At 38.1% G+C, this 23,979-nt stretch overlaps 1 protein-coding gene across 14 annotated transcripts in view; it reads right to left on the bottom strand.

The window, feature by feature from the left end:
- Mllt10 (MLLT10 histone lysine methyltransferase DOT1L cofactor) overlaps positions 1 to 23,979 on the bottom strand; it is a 151,799-nt gene that overhangs the window by 106,859 nt on the left and 20,961 nt on the right. For 7 of the 14 annotated variants that reach the window (XM_075970575.1, XM_075970573.1, XM_075970576.1 and 4 more), the window contains 2 exons: positions 11,668 to 11,722; positions 2,952 to 3,061 (listed from right to left, as the gene is read on the bottom strand). In XM_075970575.1, the coding sequence (XP_075826690.1) occupies positions 2,952 to 3,061; positions 11,668 to 11,722 (165 nt within the window). Of the gene's footprint in view, positions 1 to 2,951; positions 3,062 to 11,667; positions 11,723 to 22,622; positions 22,689 to 23,150; positions 23,298 to 23,979 lie in introns of those variants that run through there. The other 7 variants (XM_075970585.1, XM_075970587.1, XM_075970580.1 and 4 more) reach the window with 6 other exon arrangements.

Genomic DNA, 23,979 nt, shown 5'->3' with positions numbered 1-23,979 from the left:
ACACTGTTCTGGCCTCCATGAGCACCAGCACATATATGGTGTACATACAAGCAGGCACATACACATAAATAATAGTAACTAATCAAATAACTATCTTTTAATGAGGTTTGAACTCCTACTTAGCTACATTTCAAATGAGACTAACCTACTATTCATTGACTCTCTGAAAACAAAATATGACAGCACCACATTTAAGTCCATACTATAACTGCAGTTTTTGTTATATCAGAATGCAAACTAAAAAAAATAAATAAATACAGAATTAGCCCTGAATCATAATAATAAGTTAAGAAGTAGTTGTGGGGGCCTGGAGAGATAGATAGCTTAGAGGTTACAAGCACTGGCTACTCTCTTCCAAAGGTCCTGAGTTCAATTCCCAGCAACCATGTGGGGTTTCAAAACCATCTATGATGAGATCTGGTGCCCTCTTCTGGCTTGCAGGCATACATACAGGCATTAACACTGTATACATAATAATCTTAAATTAAAACAAAAAAGAAATAGTTATGGATGCCAAAATGAGTAAAAGGCAGAAGACATACAAAAGATGTTTACATACAAATTAATCTCCCACAAAGTGACTAATGATTATAAAGGGAATAAAATCAATCTACTAGTAGAAAAACTTAACAGGCATAACCTTAACTAATGATGAAAGTAAGATTATTCGGTATGAAAAAAACTGGAATCAGTGGAATCAGACGCAATAAAAGCATAAAATCATTTGTGTGGCATTCTTTTCAAAAATGCAACCACCAAACTGGATAAGTCCAGATGGAATGATATGCTACAAAATAAAAACTACAATATTCTAAAGATCAAACTGACAAAAGTCAAGGAAAGATTAAGTTACTATTGAGATTAAAAGATAAAACAAACAAAACTTCTGTTATTTTTGCATCAAACAATTTATGGGAAAAATGAGAAAACATGAATGAATCCTGATTTTGACAGTTATATTACAGATGTATGAGTACCATCCTTCATTCTCTATTTTGTAGTGCTAGACACTGAACTCAGGACCTGGCATATAGAAGGAGATGTCTACCCCTGAGCTTTTCTAGCCCAAGTACGCCCATCCTTATAGGAATATATAGTTTGGAATAACAGAGGAGGAACTCTATACTATTCCCACAGCTTATGTATAAACCTTTATTTCAAAATTTGTAAGGAAAACAGGTTTTTACATTAATTTTAAAGGTACTAAGCAATACAGGTTTGAGAGGCATGTCAGTGGTTAGGAGTGCCTGCAATGTAACCCATTAAGATCTGAATTCAGATCCTAGCATAAATGTAACAAGCAAGGTGAGGTACCACACACACCTTTTAACCCCAGCACTACAGAGGAAAGAGAGAGGATTGTTGGGGCTTACTGCTACCAGCCTAGCCAAAAGAGGGGGGAAAAAAGAAAACACTTCAAGCTTCAAGATCAGTGAGAGACCCTGTCTCAGTCAACAATGTGGAAAACATGAGAACAGTCAATGCCTTCTTCTGACTCCCTGAAACACACCTGCACACACACACATACAGCACATTTACATATACCACACACCTGTAATCCAACCCTCTGGAAGTAGAAACAGGAAGATGACAAACTCAAGGTCTCTCTCTCTCTCACACACACACATACACACATAAACACACACACACCTACCTTACTTTTAGCAAGTCTGAAGCCTACTGGGATACAAGAGAGCCTGTCTCCACCAAACAAAACAAGCAAAACAAACCTCCAGAAAAAAAACACAAAACACCTTGAAGAAAAAAACGTTGTAATAAAACAAGGTCAATTAATCAACCTGAAAAACCTTTGAAAAAAGAACTTAAATACAACAGCCACTTTTAATGTCAACATAGCCTCACTCAACATGGTAATTATTTAAGAACTGGAAATTGCACTGCAGAGAAAAATGCCACACAATAATGAAACTTCCAGAACACTCAGACCCTTTCACATGGATCCCAACAGTATGAACCCAGACACCACAAGAGGCCCTTCTATGAGGAGCTGCTCCACAGCTGACTAAATCTATTTTGTACTACAGACTAAGGAACCAGAAAAATTATGACATTTATTGACACAATATCATTTATTGATGTAAAAATATACTCAGGATTATTAAATTTCAAAAGTGGAAGAAATAGTAAGTAATATGATCTAAATATTTTATAAGCACTTGCAAGATACACAAAAAAGTCAACAAAAGGTTTGAATAAGATTTATTTTTTCCAAATGTTTTAAATAAATACCAATTACTTAATCTGAAGACTATTAAAGTATCTGAAATCTTAAAATTGACTATGACATTCTTCCACAGAAGCAACATGTACCTTCTTTTACACACACAGTAACGCTGTCTACCGGCAGTGGACAACAGAAAAGCCTTGAGAGTGTGGCAGCAGCATCAAACAACAGTGTGTGTGAATGAGTTTGAGTGTGAGTGTGGCGGGGGGCGGGGGATGCACTAAATTAGGAAGAGATAAAGCAAATGGTTAAGGTCTCAAATATTACCCTAGACCCTGAACTCCTGGGCTCAACTCATCCTCCTGCCTCAATGTCCCAAATACTTGGGATTAATGACAGAAAACTAATGACTAATTCAAACCTTAACATTTGATAAGGCAAGAGGTTAGTAAATTTTCAAGGACAAATGTGTACTGAGTGACCGAAATGTCTTGAAAACATTAATAAACGCCTAGATTAGAATAAAAGATGACATGACGCAGGTTTATGACTTTCACACTCTTGTGAGCTTATTTTACTACTGTAGCCTAAGATGGTAACTATTTTTCTCCAAATCTTTATGAACTTAAAGGGAGGTCTTTAGTTTTTTAAGGGGAAAAAAACATCACAAACAAAAAATTAAAAATAAAAACTAAAACCCACCTCTTTTCTATCTCCTAGTTTCAAAACCAAAAATGCAAACAACATTCAGATGACATCACTGTACCTTATTATAACGATCATGTGGGACAGACTGTAAAACGATTGGCTCCATTGTAGAGACATTGGCAAATTGTACCTCTGGAATATAGAGGGCACAAACCACATGAGCCCAACCTAAAAATAAATACATACATAATGTCATTCTTCAAGTTTTATCAAAAATAAAATTACTATCTGTCTTAAAAGATCTCTTAAAATGACTATTTAAGCAAATTAATAACAAAACCGTAATAAAAAAATCTAGCTGCTGCATTATTTATGTAATAATTGTCCCCGCTCACTGCAATGAAAAGGTTCCTAATCATGGCTGCATCTGTTATGCACTGAACGTAAACAAAGGGAGCACTTATGTATTCAGCTGCTGACACTGATACTTAAGGGCAGACTAAATTCAGATTAACACTACTTTCTGAAACCCACTTTCATTTGAAGAAAACAGGTATGATGATTCCCAGCACTCTGAACACTTTGAAACTACATCAAAAGGTGTTTCTCCACTTCCAGGTCAGTCAATCTACACAGTGAGTTGAAGATCAGACTACTGCCAAGTTAAGACTATTTTAAAAAGCCAAAAGCAAACGCATAAATAACTCAACAGTTAGTAAGTAGTGCCCCTGATTCATCTGTAAGCTCTAGGTTCCATTCTCATTTCTGCAATAAATAATTTACAGCTTTAAATAGCTTGAAGCTTCAAGTCTTGAAAGGTTGGATAGTTCAAAGGCAGAGAACTTGCCTTAGTCTGCACAAGGGTAAGTGTTGGTTCCATTCTCATCATCAAGGAAATAAACAAGAGGAAGGATTTTAATACTCTTAATTGTAATAACCTTAAATCTATCAGTATTAGTTTTTATATTTTGTCAAAATTTTGAATGTTCAAAGGACGGGTGTAATTTTTCTATTTTAAATCTTTATCTGAAATGTTACCAGTTGCTATTAAAGTTTCTTTTAATTTATCTGAGGCTAAAGAGACAATGTTATGGTTAAGAATTACTATAAAACTGAAAAAAAAAAGGTGAAATTCCAGAAAGGTGAGGTCACAGACAAAGAGAAGTAGTAATACTGGAAGACTAGAAGCTAGGATTAAAAATCAGATATACTACAGACCTAGGAAAGATCACACCTAGACTTTAATCATCTTAAACTCTAAACTTTGAACAAAGCAATCCAAAACAAGCACCATCTGCATCAAACAAATAAATATGCATCTTCTCTGAAGGAAAAGGCTAACATTTCATAATCAAGTCACAAATAATGACTGTAATTTGTTAATAAGAATAAAAACTTCTAGAATAAAAAGCACTGAACACATTAAAGTAAGATAGCACAAATCCAGTGGAAACAAAATCAAATCTACAATTTGGAGTTATCAGAATATTAGTATGTTTATTATGGTCAAACACATATAAAGATTACAAGGTTGCTCATGAAAAAGGTGCCAAAAAAAAAAATCACCAAACAAAGCCAAAAGTACTATCAAACACCTAAAGGAAGCATCATTTCCCTCAAAAAGGAAAAATTATTCCAAAAGGAAGCTTGAATTGGTGGTGGGGAAGAGATGTGTAGATACTGTCTATAAAAATAAGGGCTTATATTAAAAAAAAAATGAAAATATGCCAGGCTGTAGTGGTGCACACCTTTAATCCCAGCATTTAGGAAGCAGAGGCAGGGGGATCTATGTGAGTTCAAGACCAGACTAGTCTATAAAGCAAGTTCCAGGACAGCTAGGACTGTTACACAGGAAAACCCTGTCTTCTGGAGGGCGGAGGGGGGCAGGGGGGAGGGAGAGAGGAGATGAGAAGAAGCAGGCATGTGTGGTGGTGCACATCTTTAATCCTAGCAGATGGAAGGCAAAGGCAGGCAGATCTCTGAGTTAAGGTCAGCCAGGGCTATACAATGAGACTGACCCCAAAACAAACAAAAAAGAAAAAAACCAAGGGGGACGGGAGGGGAGGGGAGGGGAGGGGAGGGGAGGGGAGGGGAGGGGAGGGGAGGGGAGGGGAGGGGAGGGGAGGGGAAGGCACAAAGGCTGGAGCCATGGTTCAAGTGGTTAAGAGTGTTTGCTGATCTTAGAGAGGGCCCTGGTTCAATTCCTAGAACTCACATGACAGGTCACAACTGTTAACTCCTGGGATTAGATACCTTCTTCTGGCTCTGAAGGCACCAGGCATGCACACGGTTCACATTCATACTTGAAGCAAAACACACAGGCACATAAATATAAATAAATCTTTAAAAACAACAACAACACTGCCAGGTGAAGTGGCCCAAATATGAAAGATCTGGAGGTGTGAACAAGCCTACAAAAATGAAGGAAGGAAGGGTAAAAGAAACCAAAACTAATGAATTATTGCCTAAATGGTATGGAATAAATCCCCTAGATCAACACTGATAAAAACTAATCTACAATGTAAGATTTGTTTCCCAAAACCTTAACCGTGTTTCAGAACAAAGCTTACAAACAGTTAAAGGGGTAAAGCATGGTGGAACATTCACAGTGATAATCCCAGCAATAAAGGGTAAAAGTAGAAAGAACAGTAGCCTAGGCCACAAGACTGTACATATATAAATATTTGTGTATGCACACATACACACAGAATGCAAAATATATAATTTATACCAAGAAAATATGGTAGAAAAGACAGGTACAAGGGTAGGTTCCGTACTAGAAACAATGACAATTACATAGGAATTGTTCAACTCTCTTACACAACTCTAGAAAACAGTGAAAGGTTTGTGGCAACCAAGTACCTACTCAATAAGGAAAAGGCAATAGCTCTTTGACACCTTTCGTTCCCTTAGCATACGAATGCTTTAGGTTCAGGGGTCTTAAATACACAGCTAGAGTTTCCAGTGTAGACTCTGGCCTCAAAAGGCAAAAGAACCAGCGTAAAGTTTTATGTACAAAGAATTGTGTCTGTCACTGCTCCAGAGTGCTCCAGAGTGTCTGAAAGCAAACCAGGGACTGAGTCCTGCCTGTCCTTCTGCTCTCTCAGCGTTCATTCAGAAGAGAAAGTAGCCTTTTCAACGAAAGGCAACAACCCACTGATGCCTGAAAGAAAAGATTACAGTTGAAGCACACACTGAGTATCCAACAGAGTCCAGGAGGAAAAACTAGAGAAAGAGCTGCTGAGCTGAATTCACCTTCACCTTCCTAGCCCTGCGAACCTTTAATACAGATCCTCATGTCATGGTAACCCCCAACCATAAAATTATTTTCATTGCTACTTCGTAACTGTAATTTTGCTGTTATAAATCATAATGTAACGACTTTTGGACTAAAGAGTTGCCAAAGAAGTTGTAACCCACAGCTTGAGAGAGCCACTGATCTAAAAAGAACTGAGATAGCCCTCAATTTTTACCTCTAGCTAGAATCGATGTATGGTAAAAACAGGAAGTAAGGGGATAAGGCAGAGTGGTAAACAGAATGAAACATCACAGAAAGAATACAACACAGACAATGCTTCTTTTTTAGTTTTCCTTTTTTTTCTCACTAATCTGTACTAGATGTTCAAGGAAATCATCATCAAAACATTAACTGAAGAGTCTCCAGCAATTATATAACAAAAATAATCTACAAGTCTCTAAAAATAAAAGTTTTAGATCACTGTAAGCAATAAAAACTAAACTAAACCCCTAAAGGAAAGGTGGACCATTACTCCAGAGTTAACCCATTATAACATTCAATTATATCTACTTTGTGGTTTTGCAATGTCTCTCTCTCTCTCCCTCTCTCGTTTTTTTTTTTTGTTTGTTTGTTTTTCAAGACAGGATTTCAAATCCTACCTAGCCCTGGCTGTCCTAGAACCCCCTCTGTAGACCAGGCTGGCCTCGAACTCAGAGACCCTCTTGCCTCTGTCTCCTGAGTGCTCGGATTAAAGGTGTGTGTGCGTGCGTGCGTGTGCGTGTGCGTGTGTGTGTGTGAGATGTCACCACCTGGCTTGGTTGTGCAAGGCTTTAGAGGATATACCTCAAAGCATGCTAAGCAAGCACCCTACAACTGAGTTATACAGCCCAATACAATAAATACATACATTCTAAAATAAGCTACAGAGTTAGTAAGGAAAATATGGGGAGGCCCGGGGGGAGGGGGCTGTGGAGATAGTTCAGCAGGTAAAGTGCTTGCTGTGTAAACGTAAGACTTTGAATTCAGATCCCCAGAACCCACATAAAAAGCCAGGTATTCTGCTGGAAAGCAGACAGGAGAGAGAGTTGCTAGCTAGTCAGTATAGCCAATCAATGAGTTATAGAACCTTTAGGCTTCACAGGTACACACACAGGTACACATGTACACACAGTTGTGTGCATGCACAAAACCTCACAATTTTTTAAGTATGGCTTATTCACAGAAGAGTTTCTATCTTACACATGCCCAATAGTTACATACTGAAGAAAGTTATTAAAAAGAACCAAACAAAAATCTTGAAGTTTTATAAAAATGAAAATAAAAATATTACAACAATGCCAACAGCAAACACAAGCAAATAGAAGGGGATAATGTGGGTTCCCCTCTGCATGCTGTGAATATGTATTATTGCCACTGGTTAATAAAGAAGCTGCTTTCAGCCAATGACTTAACAGAGTAAAGCCAGGCAGGAAATCTGAACAGAGATGTAGCGAGAGCAGGCAGAGTCAGGGAGAGCCATGTAGCCATCACAGGAGACAGATGCCTGACATAGGTCACAACCACATGGCAATACAAAGATTAATAGAAATGGGTAATTTAAGATATGAGTTATCCAGGAATATGCATAAGCTAATAGGACAAACAGTGTTTCAATTAATACAGTTACTGTGTGATTATTTTGGGTCTGGGTGGCAGGGAAATGAACAAGCAGTGTCAACAGGGGAAAAAGTAAAATTAAAGATAACTGATAATATCATTTGATGAACACTGAAAGAGAGGAGAAAAAACACAAAAGTGTAGGTAAAATACCTTTAAGACACAATACTGTGTACATGTATTAATAAAAAAATTTTCATGAGTAGAGGAGAAAGAACAATGGATGGGACTGTGTAGGGAAATAATGGTTCCAAATTTCTACAATTTCATAAAACATATGCATATATAATTCAAGAGTCTCAAAAACCTTCAACAAGTGCAGAAGGAGACATAATGATCAGTTACATGCCAAGGAAAAGCTATCATCGTTTTAAAGCACTGAGAAGCTATTCAACACAAAACAAGACGCTAAGTCAAAAATACACAGCCTACAATTTGTAATGGCTTGGCTTGTAAGTTTTGAACTCTACAATGAAACAAAACTCAAAAAATATTCAGTAGAGACAACTTCAAGTTTGGATATGGCAATTCTTCTAGGCTAGTAACTTGTGGTACCATATTCTTCCAGTAAGCCAAAACCAATGTGACAAGTAAACAGCCAGAACTCTACAGAACTGGGCTGACAAATGTCAATGTTCAGAAGTTTAAGACTACTAACTGTATTTTCAACTCAGAGTATAGTTAGGCATACTCTAACAACATTTTGATCAATGACAGACACTCCATATATACAACCATGTTCCCAAAAGATTACTAAGAAGGCAAATTATTCCAGTGCCTTCTAAAATTACACATTTATTACACATCCCCGTGTACTGCATTATTAACATGTTTATAGTGATGTTAGGCTGAATAAACTTACTACACTAGCATTCAATACGCCATCCACATACATACAACTATGTGTATATACAATATTAGTGGTAATAAGTAATTATGCTACTGGCTAATGTGTGTGCTCTGCTTTAAGTATTTTAATTCTTATGTCTTCTATTTGATTTTAAAAGCAAAATATGCCAACTATAAAGTCAGATCCTTAAGGGAATATTCTAAAATGTACTGCTATTGTAAATTCTAATAGCTCTGCATGGTTTTTGGTGACAACGGTTTTTGTTTTTTTGCAGTACTGGAGATTAAATTCAGTTCCTCGCACATGCTAGCACACACTATCACCATGCTACATACTCAGCCCATGAATAAGACTTCCCTGAAGACTTTTCAAGGAGATGATAGGTTAAGATAGGAAACAGTGGTTCTGATATGCCTGATCTTATGCAGAACAAGGACAATAATGAGAGCTGTTTCTGCCTAATTTTCTAACAAAACTTAAAAGATTTTTTAAAGAAGATCATATAGGCTGGATTCGTGATAGCACACATCTTCAATCCCAGCACTTGGAAGGAAGAGGCAAGAGGATCTCTCCAAGTTTGAGGCAGGCCTGGCATATATACAGAGTTCAAGGTCAACTAAAGGATACATAGTAAAATCCTTTTTTTTTTTGAATAAACAAGTATTTTTTGGTGAACATAACAATGTTATTTATAGGAAATATTTTATATACTTCTATGACATTTTAAGATTATGTTATTACAAGAGTCAATAAATGAAAACAATGAAAAATTATAATGTAAAAATGCTACAGTAGCTGGATATGGTGGTGCAGGATTTTAATCCCAGCACTCAAGAGGCGAAGCAGGTGGATCTGTGAGTTCCAGGTCAACCTGGTCTACAGAGTAAGTTCCAAGACAAGCTATAAAACAGGGAAACCCTGTCTCAAAAGAGGGGGGAGGAGGGGGCAGACAATGGTAGTGAATGATAATCCCAGCTCCCAGAGCTCAGGAGGCAGAGAAGTTCAATGGTAGCTGGTCTACAGAGTAAGTTCTAGGGTAGCCAGGACAACATTAAGAAACAAAAAACACCCCATCTCAAAAACCAAGAAAGAATACCTTGCTGTCCTACATCATCATATTCTCTTGCCACTGGACAGCTTCAATTCGCACAAACTCATGCCTACACAGTACCCTTTATCAGGCAGGTATTTATTATACCCTTTCAGTATTTGGATTGATAACTTACCACTATGTTATGCCTGTGTTATCCAGCATTATAGAAATATGTGTCTTTGTAACCTTGAGGCAAAAAGCTATATCATATAACTTAGGTGTACAGTAAGTTATATGTCTAGGTTTATGTAAATACACTCTGATGTTCACTAAATAAGAAAGCACCTATGACACATTTCTCAGAACTTAAGCAGTATATGACCATATCTAAAAAGTTAAAAAAATCAAATTTTGCCAATAAAGTTTTAAAACTAAAGAAATAAATTGACAAAATTTACAAACAAAACCCACCAACAAAATAGAACATTTTAAATTCTTTAATCACGAAAAGCAATTACGCAAATTTATAACCTTGAGAAAACTCAGGATATATTTCTCAGCTATTTTACCAAAAATTCCCAGATTATAAAATTCCAATTTTACTGAAATACCTCCAGAGAGTATTCCCATTGTGTTATAAAACCATTATAACATTACTGCCAAACCTGTAAAATAAGAAACCCCGCTTAACCCACTTATGAAAAGACACTTACATTTTTTATTTTTTTATTCTCCAAAAACCATTATCTTTAACAAAATATTAACCAAATAAATCTCATATTATTTATTTTAAGAAAATAGGCTGATTTTACTTTCAAAATCAAACCAGTGTAATTCCTATCAAAAGGAGAACAAGTATATGACCATCTCAACAGAAAAAAAAGAAAACCTATCTTTATACTTATGTATCAGTCACTTAATTTTCATAGTTTAACAAGCACACATCTACATAGTTAAGAATGGTACTGATATATAAAGGAAGAAGTACTTTAATCCAGGCATGTAGAACATTCCTATAATCCTAGAACTCATGAGGCAGAGGTAGGGGAACTGCCACACATCTAGGCCAGGCTGAGCTACACAGAAAGTGCCAAGTCCTAAACAGAAAGCGCCAAGTCCTAAACTATACACAAGGAAATAAAGAACAAGAGAGGACAAGAAAAAGAAGACAGGCAAAAGAAAAACCAGACAAATTTCTCAGGGAAAGATAACTCAAAGTAAAGATGCAAAATAAATACAGGGTAATTGTCACCCAAAATGCTTGGAACTGGAAGATAAGGGACATTTAGCTTTCTGAATATTTGCATTGATTTTTTACCAGCTAAGTATTACTAATCCAAAAATCCAAAATCTGAAACCAATGTTCAAAAGATGTTAGATTTTAACAGTACTTCAGATTCTGAATCTTCAGAAGAGAAAATGCTCAGAATCCGCACGAAAGAACTCCTTGCCTTATGTGGTTGGTACCCAGCACTTAGGAATAATACACTAGTAAGAATACTCGGTGAGAATGGTTGGTCCTGTAACCCCAGAACCTAGGTGAGACGTAGTAGTGAGGCCATCTTAAAAAGTAACAACAAAAACCAAACCATGTGTGGTGGCACACACCTTCAATCTCAACACTCGGGAGGGAAAGACAGGCAGATCTCTGAGTTCAGAGCCAGCCTGGTCTACATAAAGAGTTCCAGGACAGCAGAGAATATAGTAAACCCTGTCTCAAAAGATAAAATAAATCAATATTTCAAGTAGAAGAATGTAGATGATTCTACATAAAACAGCCAATACATAATGAAGACAAACTGTATGAATAGAGAAAATGAGTTCAACTACACATAACTGTGCCCATTTACAATCCCAGAACATGGAACAATGAAGCAAGAAGATAGGGAACTCAGGTTAACCTAGATCACACAGTGAGACCTTGTCTCCAATTAATTAATTACATCATCATTAATATTTTAGTAACAATATTTAGTTTGATAAAAGAGTATGAATTACCAAATTTTTAAGTACTATACCATATCAATTTTCAATATTTTTTGAAAGACTGTACTTACCCCCATTATCTGTTCTTTTTAAAGCTCCATCTTTATGGGGACACAGCTCACATCTCTATTTAAAGAAAATTAAAAATAAAAAAAAAGGAAAAGGCAATGAAGCTTTTTTTCAGATCACCAAAACCATCTTTCCTATAACTTCAAAACTAACAGAGTAGCATCTCTATTCATTGCCACCAAGAAAATTCCAGAACACTTCTCACAAAATAACTATTTGCTGAAAATACCTTGTTTTCTAAAGATTCATTTTTTATGTTACATTTGTGTGCTCTGCAAATATGTATGCAAGCATGCATGTTGCCTATATGCAGGTATCCACGGAGGCCAGAAGAGGGTACCAGATTCCCTGATATTAAAACTATGGAAGATTGTGACCTATCATGTGGTTACTGGAAACTTAATCCAGGTACTCTACAAAAGGAGCAAAAGCTTTTAGGGACTGCCAAGCCATCTCTCCGTCCCCTAAAATAATTATGATTTTCCTTATAATACAAGATTAACAACTTCTTTAAAAGTATACTTTGAAACTCTGGCCCCATAACTGGGCAGTGACAGCACATGATTTTAATCCCAGCAACCGGGAGGCAGAGGCAGGAGGATCTCAACTGAGTTCGAGGCCAGGGTGAGTTCTAGTACAGCCAGAACCACTGCACAGAGAAGTCCTGTCTTTAAAAAACCCAAAAGAGGGAAAATCTGCCCACCTCCATTTTTCAGTTTTACATGCCTGTCATCCCAACAACTGGGAAATCTAGACAACAGTACTGCCATGAATTGAAGCCATCCTGGGCTAGAAAGAGTTCCAGAACAGCACTGACTATATAATGAGATAGTTTCCCAAAACAAGCAAGCAGAATCCTGAATTTTATATTAATAAAAACAAAGGCGGATGTGGTAGCATATATTGAGAGTACCAGGATACTTGGGATGTTGTAGCATGAAGGTAAGTCCAGGAGTTTGAGACCACCCCAGAAAACAAGACCTCCTTGGAGGAAAAAAAGAAAAAAAAAAACTGGGTATGGTAGGACAAACCAGTTATCGCAGCACTCAGGAGGCTGAAACAGGACTACAATGTTCAAGGCTACAGTGAGAAAACATTTAAAAACAAAACAAACGAAAAGAAACAAGGCCGTGACATTTACCTAGGTCACTTTGGTTTCTAATACAGGGAATAATCAGCTTGAGGACTCTGGAGAGATGGCTCAGCAGTGCAGAGCACTGGCTGCTCTTCCAGGGAATCCAAGCTAGGTCTGGCACCCACATCAGGTGACTCACAAAGGTTTCTTCCGTTCCAGGGGATCTAACATTCTCTTCTGGCCTCTTCATGTACAAACATGCACACTCACACACAAATGGTATACACACAGATACACAATAAATAAAAATAAATCTTAAAATACATTTTAAGAAAAAAGACCCAGTTTGCCTAGCATAGTGATGCACACTTCGGAGGCAGAGGCAAACTGACTTCTTTTTTGTTTGTTTGTTTGTTTTGTTTGTTTTTTTTTTTTTTTTTGGTTTGGCGAGATGGTGGGTTTGAACTCGTTCTGTAGGCCCAACAGGCCTTGATCTCCTACTATCTCTGCCTCCTGAGTGCTGGGATTAAAGGCGTGAACCACGAATGCTTGACTGCTTTCTTGAGTTCAAGGCAAGCTAGTACTAACTACCTAGTGAGACCCTATCTAGGCTGACAACAAAGTTTTTTTTAAAGGTGACAGACTGTACTCGGCCAGGTGTGGTAGACCTCAACTGTAACACCAGCATTTAAGGAGGCAAGAGAAATTCAGATTATCATCAGCTACATAGTAAATCTGAGGCTGGCCTGAGATACATAAAGGCCTATCTCAAAAATTATCAAGAAAAAATAAAGGAAAGTAATTACAATCAACTGAACTATATCATACATTTTAAATACCTACAACAAATAAATTTAGACTTCTGAAAGTGGTAAGCTTGTGAGAGGACAAATCCATAATAAAGATGACAACTGTTAAGTTCTGGAGAACACAAGTAACTGCTACCTGAATGAAATGCATAGCAGAAAAGAAAGCATCTAGAATCCATGCTAAGTGAAAACTTGGAAAGAATGGAGAACACATCATTGTGTTCACCCTGAAGACAAGACAGTCAACCCTTCAAGTTCCTGTAGTTATAATACCTAAGAACCACAACGGAAGGTTCAGAGCAACTTTGGTGTCCAGAAAGTAGATCTGAATCCCAAACAGGGAAAAATGAAGAGAAAGAACCTACTTTTACAGTTATAAAACCAACCCAAATCTTTTGTTGACTTTACACCACACATACACAGGGCAAGCCATTAGCCCAGCTAAGGAAAGAAGAGACAGACATAAAAACAAAATGAGATTTAAATAGATTTTTGAAATAATACAAGGTGGCTTGAATTCAAACAATCAACTACCTCTAATTTTAAATTTTTCAATTTCAGGGCTGTTGAGAACAGTTCAATGAGTAAGGTGCTTGCCAACAAATGATATAAGCTCAGATCCCCAAAACCTATGCACAGCTCAACAAAGTAAAGAGTATGGGTAACCTCCAGTGCTCTACAGCTAGATGGGAGAGGGAAAGCAGTTTACTGGCTTTCAAGTCTGGTGTACAGTTTGAAACAAGAGACCCTGCAACAAACAAAAAGATGAATAGTGAGGACTTACACCACATTCAAGCTTGTCCTCAACTTCTATACATGCATCATGGCATGTATATGCCTGAACTTCTACACACAAATACACATAGATATACACAAAAAGATATTAAAGTATCAATTTTATTTTTTTAAGACGGAGTCTTGTACAAATTCCTATGTGGAATATCTTGAAATTCTGATCCTTCTGTCTCTACCTTCTAATGCTAGAATTGTAGGCATGCTTGATAAAGTGCTAGGTAACAACTAGATAAAGATTCTACTCAACTAAAACTATCAGTCCCTTCAAAGGAATACAACAGAGCATGGACTTTTCAACAAAATATGATGTTTGTGAGATGATCTATATTACTTGACCTGTAAAGAACCAGAAAAAAGGTTAACCATTATCAAAACAAAAGGAAGTCAACAAATGTCAACTCCAAGATTACCCAGACTTTGGAGATAGCAGAAGAGTTTTAAAATATATATATATGAAGCAGGCAGATCTCAAAATCTCTGTGCATCTGAGGCCAACCTGCTCTCCAGGTCGAGTTCCAGGCCACATGAGGATATATAATGAGACTCTAAATTAAATAAATAAGATACATATGAAATAGAATGAAAATGTATCTGTAATAAATGAAATGGAAACTATCAATAAAGGGAAAGAAGCTATAAATAACTGAATGGGGCTAGAGGTGTACCTTAATGGTAGAAAGAATACCTACCTTTCATAAGGCTCAGAGAAAGAAAAAACCAACAATAAAGCCTGGCCTGGTAGCACAGAGGACACAAGAGTCAGGAGGAATGAGCCAAGTTCAAGCCGGCCACAACTGTAGGGATTTAAAGGCCAGCCTCTGCTATAGAGATCCTGTCTCAAAACTTAAAACAAAGCTAGGTGTGTAATTTAGTTGTAGAAAACCTGCCTAGTGTGTGTAAAACTCTGGGTTTCATTGTTCGGCACTGTAAAAACCAGCACTGCAGAATACCAAAAGGAGGAAGACAAGAACTACAACATGACAAAAATAAAAAAAAAAAAAAACAGAAAAAAACCCACCGAATGGCAATGGTGGTGTACACTTTTAATCCCAGCACTCAGGAGGCCGAGGCAGGAGGTTCTCAGTGAGTTCAAATTCAGCCTGATTTACAAAGCGAGTTCCAGGACAGCCAAGGCTAAACAGTGAAGTGTGTATGTGTTGAGGAGGGGTGGGGCAAGGGCAGGGTTATGGATGCTCAGAGAACTCAGGAACAAAAAAGGAGGCTCAAGTGCCAGGCTGAAAAGGCAGAGACAAGGGGGCTGGAGAGATGGCTCAGAGGTTAAGAGCACTGGCTGCTCTTCCAGAGGTCCTGAGTTCAATTCCCAGCAACCACATGGTGGCTCACAACCATCTGTACTGAGATCTGGCGCCCTCCTCTGGCGTGCGGGCATACATTGAGGCAAAATGTTGTATACATAATAAATAAATCTTTAAAAAAAAAAAGGCAGAGACAAATGGACAAATGGTCACAAATTCAAGGCCAGCCTACTCTACAAAGCACACTCTATGCCAGCAAGGGCTACCAAAACAAAAGCCTGTCTCAACAGTAAAACAGAAAAGAGAGAAATACCTAAAATATAAATGTGGCAAAGTATTGAAAGAAAAGAAAAATGTAATAGTTTTTCACTGTCAACACAGAATTATATATTTATATATCCAATTGATATGGGAAGAAATATAATGGCCAATCACCCAGGAGACTCAGCACATTTATGGGAGTATCTATCAGGTAAGGATTTCCAAAGGAGCCACACTACTGGGCTACTGGAGGCCTGGATAAAATGGAATATATATATATATATATATGAGTTAGTTAGCCAATAATCCTGACCCTTCCCCTTCTGTCAGATTTTTTTTTCTTTTCTTTCATCTTTCAAGTAGGATTTCTCGGTGTAACAGCCCTTGCTGTCCTGGAACTCACTTTGTAGAGCAGACTGGCCAGGAACTCACTGAAATCCACCTGCCTTGGCCTCCCGAGTGCTGGAATTAAAAGCATACACCACAATCACCCGACTTTCTGCCAGACAGTTTGTGTCAGAAACAACTAACATTAAAATAGCAAGAAGAATTCATCATCAAAAAACATACTTTGTAAAAATGAGTGGGAAAGACTAGCAAGAAGATGCCTTAGGAAGCCCGGTGAGCTGAGTTCTATCTCCAGAAACCATGTAAACATGAAAAACCAGAACTCCACAAACTTGTCCTCTGATTTCCACATGCTTGTTATGGAAGCACCAAAACATGTGTGCAACACACAATTACAAACATACAAACAGCCAGGCGATAGTGGTGCATGCCTTTATAATTCCAGCACTCAGAGGCAGAGGCAGTTCAATCTGACTTTGAGGCCAGCCTGGTCTACAGAGCAAGTTCCAAGACAACCAGAGATATACAGAGAAATCATCTCAAAAAACCAAAAACAAGCAAACAAACAAACAAACAAAAATACAAATAACAATGACAACAATAATATTAAACCAACTGGGCCCACAAGATAGCTCAGCAGTAAAGGTACTTCTTGTTCAGTTGGAACCTCTAGCTCACCCCCTGCATGATCTAGAAAGCCCCATCCATTTCTGTCTCTCTCCCTCTCCAAGAATCTCCAAAAAAGAAAAGGTGCAAAAAGCCCAGTTCTGAATTCTTGGCAACTGTTGCAACTTCTTTCCATGTGGCCACCAGCAACCCAAGCCCCCTCGTAAATATTCCAGCTTTTGATCATACTTGGGCACAAACCCACCTTGTGACAGACACATCAACAACCCTCACCTACAAACTATATAATCTCCCTGCTTTAGTTTGGGCATGCAGCCTCTCTAATCTAGATCTCTGGGAATGGAGAACCTACTTGTTCAGTTCAGCTTACTGATCTGGCTTACCGTGGCTGGAGAAACCTAGTATCAGGTTACAGAAAACCTATTACCTGTCACCAAATCTGATAACCTGGATCAACCAAACCATGGGACCCACACTATTAAGAAAATTGACTCCCACAAGTTGTACCCTGACCTCCGCAAGCACACTATGGCAATGTGCGTACCCACACACATATGTACACTAGTTAGATAGACAGACAGACACATTTTAAGTTTTAATTACTATGCCTGATCCATGAAACAAAAATACCTTGCCCAAGGACAAGGAGGATAAGTTTCTGGAGGCTGTTATGGGAGAGAGCAAGTCACATGCTTTTAGGTGTGAGATTCACAGGCTGGAGGTACACTTCAGGATGTATAATTGTTCTGGATTGGACCTGATGGGAAATGCAATGAATTATGTGTTTTCTTAAAGCCCTGGCCATATTGATTCTGGGCCATTTCCTAGGAATCTGGGCATGAACCTGGCCAGAGCCCATAAACCCGGCATTAAACTGTGGTAGTGGTCTTTTTCTCACTATTGGGACTAATAACAGACAGACTAGGTAGACAGGTAGGCAGGTAAGTAAGGGACAGATAAGAGATTGACGGAAAGACAGACAGATGTAATTAAAAGAAAAAATGAGGGGCTGGAGAGATGGCTCAGTGGTTAAGAGCACTGGCTGCTCTTCCAGAGGACCCTGGTTCAATTTTCAGCACCCACATGGCAGCTTACAACTGTCTGTAACTCCAGTTCCAGACACCTTCACACCAATGCATATAAGTTAAATAAATTCTAAAAAAATTTTTTAAAAAATGAGGTTGGGAGATGAATTTCTCAGTAAATTGCTTGCCTTCCATGTATCCATGTGAAACAAGTTGGACACGACAGCACAAGCCTAGAATCCCAGTCCTGGGGAAAGGGATCCTGGGAGATTACTAGCAGACACTAGAGATGGGGTGTGTGGGGTGGCTCACACCTTTAATACCAACACTCAAGAGGCAAATCTCTGAATTCAAAGCCAGCCTGGATCTACATAGTAAGTTCCAGGACATTCAGTGCTATGTAATGAGACTCAAAAATCAAGGAAAATTCTTAAGACGCCTAGCATCAAGTCTCGGCAGCTCAGACACACATGCACACATAATAATGAACAAAAATTCAGAAATTACATACTTCAAATGTTTGAACTCTTATATTAATTGTATATTATTAAAGTCATTCTAAAAAGAAAAGCAATTCTAAAATTAATTTAAGTTAATTATAAGCCTAAATTACATTTTTTTAAAAAATGGCTCAGAGGCCAGGCGGTGGTGGCACATTCCTTTAATCCCAACAATTGGGAGGCAGAGGCAGACAGATCTCTCTGAGTTTGAGGCCAGCCTGATCTACAGAGTAAGTTCCAGAACAGGCCAGGGCTGTTACACACAAAACCCTGTCTTGGGGGGGAGGGGAAGGCTCTCACCTGTAATTCCCAACACTGAAAAAGCTGAGATAAAAGGATCCCTGGGATATGTTACCCAACCAAGTTGGCTAGCAAAAAGAAAGTTTAGTGAGGGACTCTATCTTAAAAAGCAAGGTGGAAAGCTACTGAGAAAGACACACAATGTTAATCTCTGGCTTCCATACATACACAAAGACATAGATAATTTCAGCCGTAGTATAAAACATGTACTTCTTAGATGAACATGATACATTCACCAAAGACCTTATAAATAAATTAATAAAAGTAATTTGTATTTAAAACAAAATTGTTTTTTAAGACAGAGTCTCATTATGCAGCTCTGGCTAGCTCAGAACCTGCCTACTATCTAGACCAAGCTGGCCTGAACTTAGAGCAATTTCCCTGTCTCTGCCTTCAGAGTACATTACAGGCATGTACCACCATCTACCTTCTCAAGACAACAATGAAATTAAATCATTTATTATACTTGCTGACTACACTAGAAATACATAAAATTTATGATATAGGATCCCACCTAAAAGAAAGGATGAAAGAACAAACTAGAGCTAGCAAGACGGCTAGGAGGGTAAAGGTGCTTGCTATCCTCAGAATCCACACAATGGAGAGAACCAACTACCACAGTTGCTCTTCGACTTACACACTCACAGATAAGCAAGCAAACAAACAAATAAATGGTCTTTTTATAAGTTGAAAGAAAAAGAATAACAAAGTGGAAGGATGGAACAAAAAAGATAATCAGGCAGGGAAGTCTTAAAAGCAAAGTGGATTGATCATTTGTTAATAATTGCAAACCCTTTTTTTAGGCATAAAAAGGATATGATGTTACAAACCTATTATCCCACCACTTGGGAGACATACAGAAAGATTATCAAGTCCAAAGCCAGTTTGGTATTCATAGCAAGTTCTAGACCAGCTAGAACTCCACAGTAAAATCTTATCTCAAAATTCAAAATAAACAACCAAGTGCAGGGGCAAATGCCTTCATTTCCAGTACCAGGAGACAGAAGGGTCTCTGTGAGTTCAAGGCCAGCCTGGTCTACAGAGCAAGTTCCAGAAGAGTCAGGATTACACAGAAAAACCAGTCTCAAACAAACGGGAGGAAGAGAGGAAGGAAGGGAGGGAGGGAGGGAGGGAGGGAGGGAGGGAGGGAGGGAGGGAGGGAGGGAGGGAGGGAGGGGAGACTCCACCAATAACCAATAATCTGGTGATAAATCCCTGTACTCCTAGAACTTGAGAGAACAGGAGCATTATTAATTGGGGGAATAGAGAGGGACAGAACTGAATAGATGGCCCTGAAGTTAATAGAACTGCTGTACTTCTAGAGGACCAAAGTTAAATTCCCCGCTCTTGACGATCAACAACCATCTATAACTCTGCAGGCACCTAGCACACAAGTGGTACACAGACATACATGCAGATAAACATACACATACAAAAAACAAATCTTAAAAAATAAAAAAGTAGATCCAGGTCAGCCTGAGCTATATTACACTCTGTCCCAAAAGGACAAAATTCAAACAATAATAAAACAAAGCCAATAACATCACTATCTAGCAAATTACTACAAAAATTGTAAAAATCCTGATGTACATAAATGTGAAAAGATCTAATATTAACGATTTGAATCCTACACCATAACAGAGATTAGAAACAAGTACTATATCCCATGAATACAAGATTAGTACAACATTTTAAAATGTTTATCAAATTCAAGTATTTTAAATACATCATCTCAATATAAGCAGTTTAAGAAAAACTCAACATCCATTTACAATACAAATTCTCAGATAACTCATTACAGTCCTCCAGTCTCAAATAATTACTTTACACCCAACTATGTTTTTCATTTTTGGTTTGATTTTTGTTTTCACAGTACTAGAGGTCAAATCCAAACTTTTACAAATGCTAAGCACCAGCACCTGTAATATTTTTAATACTTATTCTGAAGAGACTGTCCTTGCCAGAGCTAGCTAATTCCTGAGATAGTATGAGCTTTCATGTGTAAACCAAGAGCCCATACCTTAACCTTCTTAACCTACCTAAGTCTAGGCCATTGTATTCCCCCAACCTAAGGCACCCCAGAAACAAGTATAGACCAACTCATTCATTCCTTCAGGTTTCCCTTTTCCCCCTCTGCCACATGACCAACCCCTAGCACCACAGAAGGTGACATTGTGACATGGCCTACCTCTCCCTTCTTCAAGTGACTGGTAAATGTAAAGATCTTTTCAATGGCAGTTTATGTCCTTATTTGTTCATACATTTTAAATAATAAAAACTTATATCTGAAAACAATATGATAAAGATCATTAATAAAAAGTTAACAACAGGATTGGAGAGGTGGCTCAGAAGTTAAGAGCACTGTTTTCAATTCCCAGCAACCACATGGTGGCTCACAACCGTCTGTAATGAGATGCAAGCATCTGTTGTACAAGCATACATGAAAGCAGAACACTGCACACACAATAAATGAATAGTAAATAAATAGGCAGATAAATAAATCTTTTTTAAAAAAAGCCAATATGCTGGGCATAGTGCCACAAGCCTTTAATCCCAGCACTTAGGAGGCAGAGAAACAAAGCTCTCGAGTTTGAGGCCAGCCTATTCTGTGTGAGTTTCAGTCCAGCCAGGGATACAAAGGAAGACTACGTCTCCAAAAATTAAAAATAAAAATCAATTCTAAAAATATTTAGAATAGTGCCACTTTAGCTAGGCAATAGTGATGTATAGATACATCAGTAACTCAACACTCAAAATGATGGGAAAAATGTAGCCATTAATCCTAGCACTTTGGACTGAAAATTCAAGGCCAGCTTGGGTTACCTTTAAAATGAGTCAGGTGGCAGTGGGGTGGTGGTAGTGGCGGCAGCAGCGAAGGCACACACCTTTATACCAGGAGCTTGGGAAGCAGAGGCAGGCAGATTTCTGAGTTTGAGGCAAGCTTGGACTACAGACTGAGTTCCAGGACAGCCAGGACTATTACACAGAGGAAATCCTGTCTCAAAAAAGCAAATACAGACTAAGTTTTAAAACCACTACATAAAAAGATTTTTAAAAATAGGGCCAAGGCTGTGAAAAGACTGAACAGGTAAAGTTGCTTGCTGACAAATCTAGTAACCTGAGTCTGGTCCCCAAGACCTACAGAGTGAAAGGAACAAAAAGACTCCCACAAATTGTGCTCTGACCTCCACACACACATATATACACAATATAAGAAAATCAAAAGGAAAATAGAGTTGAGCAGGAAGCAAAGGCAAACAGATCTCTCATGAGTTCAAGGCCAGACTGGTCCACAGGTATATTTTAAAAGGAAAAAGAAAAATGGGGTGACGTATGCACTACTGTAATTCTAGGTGGGCATGTCCAAGATACATACATACATATATACATACATACAGATATAGATACAAGGATTCAAAACTCCGTATGTCAATTCTAACACTTATCTACAGAGTCAAACCAAGTATCATCTCATTTGATGTTTTGGAGGAAATAGAAAAGCTAATATTTATACGATGTGAATTTAGATTGTGCACTCTTAAAAATAAAAAGATTAAAAGTCTTGCAATTTTAACTTCAAAATTTATACTAAAAAGCTTAGAATCCCAGCACTTGGGAGGCAGAGGCAGGCAGATCTAAGTCCAAGGTTAGCCTGTTGTACAGAGCAGTCAGGGTTACACTAAGAAACCCTATCTTTAAAAAAAACAAAGAGTAAGTTACAAATATTTGGAACAGCATGATAAAAATAAGGCTAGATGAACAGACCAACTGAAGAAGGCAAAGTTCCGAAAGAGGGCCCACTTATACAACATGTTCTACAAAAGTGATGCAGTGAAGAAAGGTTTCAGACAAAAGTAACTGCATAGCCATATACAAAAACTGAAACCTAACAAAAAAAATGTGAAATGTGTCACAGACCTAAATATAAATTAGCAAAAACAAAAAATTTAAAGGAAATTACCTTCATGACTTCGGGGTTAGGCAAAGTGTCTTAGCTCACAGTAAGCAACAACTATAAAAGAAAACACTGACAAATTAGACTTCATCAGATTTAAATATTTTTGCTTACGGGTACAATTAAGAAAATAAATAAGTGAAAGCATACAGATTTGAAGAAGTATATATAATATATAAAACATTTCTCTAACAAAGACCGGTATCTCCAACACATAAAAACCTATGCAAATCAAACTGGATAGAGAAATTAAAGAAGCTAAAGCTCTGAGCAGACTTAGAACTTAGGTCAACACACAAACCACAACATGCTCAATATCAACTTCTCACAATGACACCCAAAGTATCACAATGACATGACTTCCAATCAAGATGCAGTGAACAAAAGGAACTCAATTTAGCTTTTTTACATGAAATAATAAAAACCTAACAAAATGAGTAAAATAATAGCACTGAAGATACTAGACAAGGAACAAGACAATGATACCTAGGAGACAAGAAACATATGACACAAGCCACAAAGTGCCCAGCTTACTGCCTTGGGAGAGTTTTCAGGCCGAGGAACAGGGAGGAGGAACCCAGACAGGGCCTGTGGTCTCCCCAAGTTGAGGAAACGGAGCTGGGAGTCCAAGGAAGCCAAGGTGGCTAGAGCTCACAAAGGAGACCAGCAATGAGTAGAGAGCTGGAGAGAGAGAGAGAAATGAAGAAATCTACAAAGGCTCATTCTAGAACTTTTAGTTGAATACCAAATCAACACTTACATGTAAGGCCTATCCGAAGCCAGAAGAGTCAGAGGGAACTAGGTCCAGCATTACACAAAGTAACTAATACAATATCCCAAAAGTCAGAACATCACATCAGAGGGCTAAGGAAAACAGGTGAGGACTGGAAAGATGGCTCGGTATTTTAAGTGTTTGCAGGACAACCCTGATTAACTGAGTTTAACACCTGGAACCCATGGGAGGCGGACAGAACTAACCCCAAACATGGAAGTAGTCCCCTTACCTCCACACACTCACCATGGCATGTACATCCAAACACCCTTGAACAGGCCAAAGAGGTGCGCACACACACATACACATACACACACACACACACACACACACACACACACACACACACACACACACACACACACACAAGAAAAAGTTTATAAGACCAAAACAAAAGCAAGACATGCTACCCTGTAGTGAAATAAGAATTAATCAAACCAGTAATAAAATGCAGAAAACTACCAGAGAAGCCCTTTAAAACAGTTATAAGGGGATGGAGAGGTGGCTCAGAGGTTAAGAGCCACCGCTTGCTCTTCCAAAGGTCCTGAATTCAAGTTCTAGCAACCACATTTTGGCTCACAGCCATGTATA

This window comes from Microtus pennsylvanicus, chromosome 4 (assembly GCF_037038515.1).
Source record: "Microtus pennsylvanicus isolate mMicPen1 chromosome 4, mMicPen1.hap1, whole genome shotgun sequence".
Classification (NCBI taxonomy): Eukaryota; Metazoa; Chordata; class Mammalia; order Rodentia; family Cricetidae; genus Microtus; species Microtus pennsylvanicus.
Note: the sequence above shows the minus strand (reverse complement) of the source record. Positions and strands in the feature narration are given on the sequence as shown.